This window comes from Erigeron canadensis, chromosome 4 (assembly GCF_010389155.1).
Source record: "Erigeron canadensis isolate Cc75 chromosome 4, C_canadensis_v1, whole genome shotgun sequence".
Lineage (NCBI taxonomy): Eukaryota > Viridiplantae > Streptophyta > Magnoliopsida > Asterales > Asteraceae > Erigeron > Erigeron canadensis.
This window is the reverse complement of record NC_057764.1, coordinates 6,386,382-6,392,866: the sequence shown is the minus strand read 5'-3', so window position 1 is coordinate 6,392,866 and position 6,485 is coordinate 6,386,382. Positions and strand designations below refer to the sequence as shown.

Sequence of the window (6,485 nt, the reverse complement as noted above, 5' to 3'; positions counted from 1 at the left end):
ATTTGCTTCTCGGGTCACATGGGTTGGGTCATGGGTTGGCGGGTTGTGGGTCAGGGTTGAAATTTCTGACCTGAAACTTTTAGTGGGTTGGATTAGGGTCGGAGTTTTTCAACCCACCAACCCGAACCCGAACCCATTGACAACCCTAAAGTGATGGGCCCATATATTTCATTATTAATAGACCAACTGACCAAGTAAAAGGCATAATAAAACCCAAAAAGCTCATAAACTTTAGAAGTAAAGATTATATATGTAAATATGTAGAACTGTAGAAGTGATACCCAGAATAATACTGATCACAAGCCAAAAAATTTAAAAACCAACACCATTGTCAAACCAATTTTGTGATTCTTTTACATGTTGGTTGTAGATTTGGAACTTGTTAAGTCTACAATTGCAGACATAGATTAACATAAAATTTCTTTTTGTCTATAATCATTGATACTCTACCACCAATTGACATTCATCTAATTAGTCCTCATTCAGATGTTATACATCATGCATGCCATACATAATCACTTCTTTAAAATGAAAGTAGTGATAAAAGTATGTTGCCATCTCGTCTTTTACGAGATAAGAGGGAGGTGACAGGTGAGATAATTAATATAGTAACAAAAGTACCCAGTCCTATTCAATTCAATCTTTTACGAAGTATGAGGGAAATGAGATGTAGACAACTTTATTCCTATACTAAGTTAAAGACGTTTTTTTGACTTTTGAAAAGAACTTCGGGTCATTTTGTAAGAAGTGAGGGTTTAACAATAGTCTTAGGGCGCGTTTAGTTCGAGAAAATGTTTTCAAGTTTTTCATTTCTAGTTTTTTAAAAAATAAAAAGGTTTTTCATTTCTCAAAAACTCTTGAAAATTTTGAAAACGCGTTCAAAATAAAAGATAGAGTTTTCAATTTTCCATTTTAGAAAACTAGAAAATATGTTCAAATTCACTTGTTTTCTAATTTTAGGTTTATAAAAGGTTTGGAAAATAGAAAAGTGAAAACAAAAACTGAAAAAAAATAGTTTTCTAATTTTAGTGCAAAAGTTGGAAGAGAGAATTTTCATTTTCTAGGAAAACTTTTCCAGAAAAATATAATTTGAACGCGTTTCTTGTTTTCCATGTATTTTTGGAAAATGAAAATGGAAAACATGAAAGTTTTTTTGAACTAAACACACCCTTAGTTTTTCACTTGATCAATACTACTTGTTTCCTTTAAATAAAAGAGCCCATGGAACCTATTTGAAAGTACATTGAATATGCATCGAATGACAAACTTAGGTTTACGAAATACCTCATACCTGGCCTACAAAAACTAGAAATGGCATTCAAACAATGGGTTGTCTGAATTTGGTCGACTAAAGATGATTCCAATCATCATACATTTTGGTTCCTTCTTTTGGGTCAATCAAGACACGAAAGGTGGCTCCAAACCTAGTTTCTGGTGCACTTGTTGGTAAAGTGATCTTAGCTGACTAGCCCCAAAATATCACATTTTGTTCCACATGATCCAGACATAAATACAATGGTTCGGGTTGGACTGTCTACAGGTTGGATTGATCAGGGATGCTTTTCTTTCGACTACTCTACAGTTTTTATTCGAAATAACTAATGCAGTAAATTGTCATAAAAGAAACAATAACTTAGATCTTTGAAGTTTGAAAACGAACATAATATAAAGTTGTATATATTGGTTGTTGTCAACCTGTTTGCCATTTAGCCGTTTGCATCTTTTGATCCGCAGACAATTCATACAATCATATGAAGAAGTCGAACATGTCACCTCTTAATTGACATAAATGAACATCAACAGAAGACGATACCAACGATTGAATACACAGCATAGATCAAACTGTGACACTGGACTTACTATATGTTTATAAGCATTAGAACTAAACAGCAAAGCTAAATTCTCTATCAACAGAATATATTATCAGAAGATGATACAAAAGTACAGATTATTTATCAAATTGTCTCAATGAAAAATTACAATACAACATTATAAGAATTAAACCTGATCAGCAAAGCTAAATCCTCTATCAACAGCATAATCAACAAAACTATATAACGGCATTACCTTGTCACCATATTTCTCAAAACCTTCCAACTCTCTTTTAGCCTCGGTTCTAAGATCCTCTGCCAATTTCAGAGCCTTCTCAATACCATAAATACCCACATAACTCTTCCCGTTCTTTTCTTCTGGTCTATTATCCACATCCTTTTTTAATTTTGCTTGTAGCACATCATCAACCACTTGATACAAAATCCCAACGGCTCTCCCATATCTTCTTAGCCGTTGGATCTGATTATCATCAGCACCAGCTAGAAGGCCTCCACAAACAGCAGAGCATTCACCCATCTCGCCGTACTTCTTTTCTTGAATGAATTCTATGGCATTTGGGGGACCCTCCAAGTCGACAAACTGGCCTGCTGCCATGCCAGTGGAACCCACAGCTCGTGCAATTTCAGTGATGACACGAAGAAGTTGGGTTTCAGGGACGAGATTGGTCGGGGTGTGAGAGACAATGTGGCGGAACCCTAGCGGGAACAACGCGTCACCAGCTAGAATGGCCATGTCCATTCCAAAGACAGTGTGATTAGAGGGTTTACCCCGTCGAGATGGGTCATCATCCATGCATGGTAAGTCATCATGGATTAAAGACGCAGCATGAACCTATAAAACAAGGATGCCAGCTTCAGAATATTATCTATGAAATAGTAAGAATACAAATAGGTTGAAAAGTAAAAGTATTACCTCTAAGTCTAACTACAAGTAACAGACAATTTACTGTGGAAGTGACGAACCACTTTGAGGGGTTATGTGGGATTAATAATGTTCAGGTCAGCATTCCTTTAGTTTCAACTGATGTTTTTGTTCCAGTTGATAAACCAGAGAAGGAGCTAGATAATGGTGCATAAGATTAGCAAGGCGCAGATTCTAGTGTTCCGTTTTGATCGATGCCTCCAGTTATGGAAGACCTATTTAAGCTAAATCATGCCACAGACTACATCTCTTCATGGCTTGACTATGTTGGTCCAATGCCTCCAGTTATGGAAGACCTATTTAAGCTAAATCATGCCACAGACTACATCTCTTCGTGGCTTGACTATGTTGGTCCATCAACAGACATCGAGTTGATCCGGAAAACATTTGGAGCTTTAGAGATCCTTGTGGGAAAATTTAAAGAACGTTTTCTATCATACAGTTAAGCAAGTGGATTGATTATTTCCTATTGATGATTGAGATTTAGAACATATCTGGTGTTAAAAAGAAAAGTATTCATTTACATAACGCTTTAAAGAGATGAGCAAAGGGTTTGAAATATTCGAATCTCGGTTAAGTCCCTCTGCATTTGTGGCATTATGCCACGGGTGTTCGGATTGTTCCATGGGAGGTCATTCTTTTTGCGTTTCACTGGGATTTCCTTATTTACATTAGTAGTTCTCGTTATTTTACGTGTTACCTTTCTTATAGTCGTGTCAGAGTTCTTGTTCTCTTTACTGGAACGTACTGTGTATCATCGTATTAGGCTATTAGTTAATTTCTTACTGGCATTTTATTAATAAAATTTTAGAGGCGTTCAAAAAATAATAAAACTCCTCCACTCAACACAAAGATTCTGATAGAAGGAAATACTAGATTCAGAGCTTTAGGCTACAGTAATAAAATAATTGACAGATCCTATGACCTATCTAATTGAAAATAACAAGCACAGAAGTAGTGGGGAAAAAATGAGAAGGGAACATACCATTTCAAGGGCACAGGCAGTAGGGAAGGCGGCGAGGCGGTTGCCACCAAGGAGCTCACAAGCAGCAACACACATAACTGGAGGTGCTCTTTTTGCCCCTTTTGCAAGAACTGAATAACGCATGGATTCATAAATCTGAGATGGGTACTGAACAGGTATAGCTTCATCAAGCTTCTGGTTAATTTCTTCTCTCAGAGTTGACCAGTAAGTTTTAAGGTCAAAACTGGTAGAAATTGATGATGTGGTTGAAGAACATCTAATCTTTTGTCGAGTGACTGAGAGACTCTTTGGAAAATGAAGATGGGGGCAGGAAGTGATAGACGTTGCAAACATCCTTTTTTCCTCTCTGCTTGATTGATTTATATGCAAATCTATTGATGATTGAAAATTAATAGACTTCAAGCCAAAGGTAGAAATGATGATGTAACAATTGAAACTCTTACTTGCATAGATTTTCAACATAAGAAAACAAAAAGAACAAAAAGGTGAAAGATGTTCCCTTATTATGCAATGGTAAAAATATAAATTTTTAAAGAAAGTAAAATCCTGCACTCGTTAATCTGACAACAGGCATACCTTGGACAGTTCAAATATTAAATCGAGTAATGTACTGATAAATATGAGCTCCAAAATGCTTTAACATCTGGATTAGAAAAGGTTGACAAAAAGACTAGTTTCCTTCTTTATATAAACCGAGACAGTTTGAAAAACATAGGATACTCACAAAAGTACCTGAATATATAATATTCACAACTCTTTGCCTTAAAAAAAGAGTAGGTGAGACTATATTCTTGAAATCTTATGATATACTTGCAAAGACAAATGTTTTATATGATGACCCAACCACCTTGAACATAAACCAAGGTTGTGAACAAAAAGAATGATGCATAAGCTCAGCTAACAACGATGACTTACAAAATTACCGCAAAGAAAAACCCAATTTCATTATCCACTCAAAGATTATTTTTGTACAGCTCAACTATAGTCCAATTCATCCAAAACCTTATCCTCTATGCTCGCACAACTTAATGGGGCACCAAAGATCTTTATTGTACATGAAGCTTTAACCTGATAAAGACTACTACAACATTTTAACTTGCCCAGTTTAATTTATGCATAAAAAAACCCCAATCGTTCTGCACGAACAAGCCACAAACATCCTTTCTCTGGCTTATTCGCTGGCCACTTCTTCTGGGTACTTTTTTTTTTTTTGTATAAAGTAACAGCTGGTTTTGCTTAATCTCCAGCTTGTTTAGGTGTTTTATGATGCTTAGTTTTATATCACTACTTCTCCGGTCCATTTTTTAAAGTTTTACTAAAAGTCTCGGCTGATTCCAAAAAATGATTCCCTGAAAGTATCAACTACCCGAGGCTAAGGCGGACTGTAAACGGCTGTGCAGTGTGCAGCTCAAGCGATTAATGCCGGTGTCACAATTCGTAACTTGGCATATTAATAATGTACTTCTGTTTCTTTAATGTCTAAAACGTTACGGGTCTTATTTGCAATTCAAATCTTGGTAATCTTGCAATGCTAGAAAATTCAAATTTCTTGTTTTCTTTATGTATGCAGTCATTCTTGTTAATAAGATATTGCCACTACTACGTCTTAACTTCCATTACCTAATTTTTATTGGTTTTAAACTATAATCATCAACATCCGTATATCCGACCCTTCTAGAAACAATCAATATATCATATCAGAAATGATAACAGAAATTTTAGATTTGAAACCTAATAGAAAATGTAGACACGAAGCTAATTAATTTAAAAGAAAAGATTGAATCAGAAGCTATAAGTATTACTGACCAGAAAATACGACGGAGATATCAGACGGATACAGGGAATTTCGATAGTGCTATTTCGGTGGTGCGAGTGGTTTTTTTCCCTTTGGTAAAACCAATGATAGATTGGCGATTATTTCTTTTATCTGTACATATATATCATGTCATATCATATTCACAAATTTTGGTTTATTGATCAAATTGGTCCTTCAACTTCGTTACTTTCGTTTCGTTTTGATGTTGTTGGCTATCTCTAATGACTAATGTCATATACAAAATGCCCAAACAAACTTGTATATAGTAGTAAATTGTTTCATCATATTGAATTAACACACTCAATGCATACCACATTTAACTCAATTTACCTCAAAGCTTAACATAAGTAAACTCAGTAAAATCATTATTCATATACATTTCAAAAAGAAGTGATCTGTACACCACCCGTTTTTGACGATACACCATAATATATGCATTATTGTCTTGTACAGTACAACACTATAAAGCACAGTTAGTGGTGTATCGCCAAAAATTAGTGGTGTACAGATTGGTTCCCATTTCAAAAACACTAACTTAAGTATATGAGAAGTGAATGTAAGATAATACCATATAAGCATGGAACTATAAAATTCATGGAGGTTATGTAATTTATTTACTATACAATAAATATTAAAAAATTAATATGTGATGGTTTTATACTTAAGTTTAGATATGACGCAACCTCATATATTCATTTTCCCCTATATAAACGGTAATGAAGGGAACCCTAGCCCCGGCATCACAATTGGATACCTATCAACTCACCCTGTATAAACTATATGATGCCAGTACAATACCTCCATCTTAATCCCACATGATCAGGACATCACGAAATATTGAACCCGCGTCTTTAAACTTCATATTCATGTAATCATATCATTTTTCCCTATGTATATACATACATACATATATAAAAACGAAGTTGGCCC

The 6,485-nt window shown here is 35.0% G+C and overlaps 1 protein-coding gene across 1 annotated transcript; it reads right to left on the bottom strand.

Moving 5' to 3' along the window:
• Positions 1–1,900: 1,900 nt before the first annotated feature.
• LOC122596295 (heterodimeric geranylgeranyl pyrophosphate synthase small subunit, chloroplastic) lies at positions 1,901–5,655 on the bottom strand. Its single transcript, XM_043768843.1, has 3 exons — positions 5,546–5,655; positions 3,740–4,110; positions 1,901–2,664 (listed from the first exon to the last, which is right to left on the bottom strand). The coding sequence occupies exons 2-3, from the start codon at positions 4,070–4,072 to the stop codon at positions 1,999–2,001; spliced, it is 999 nt and encodes a 332-aa protein (XP_043624778.1). The 5' UTR covers positions 4,073–4,110; positions 5,546–5,655; the 3' UTR covers positions 1,901–1,998.
• Positions 5,656–6,485: the final 830 nt, after the last annotated feature.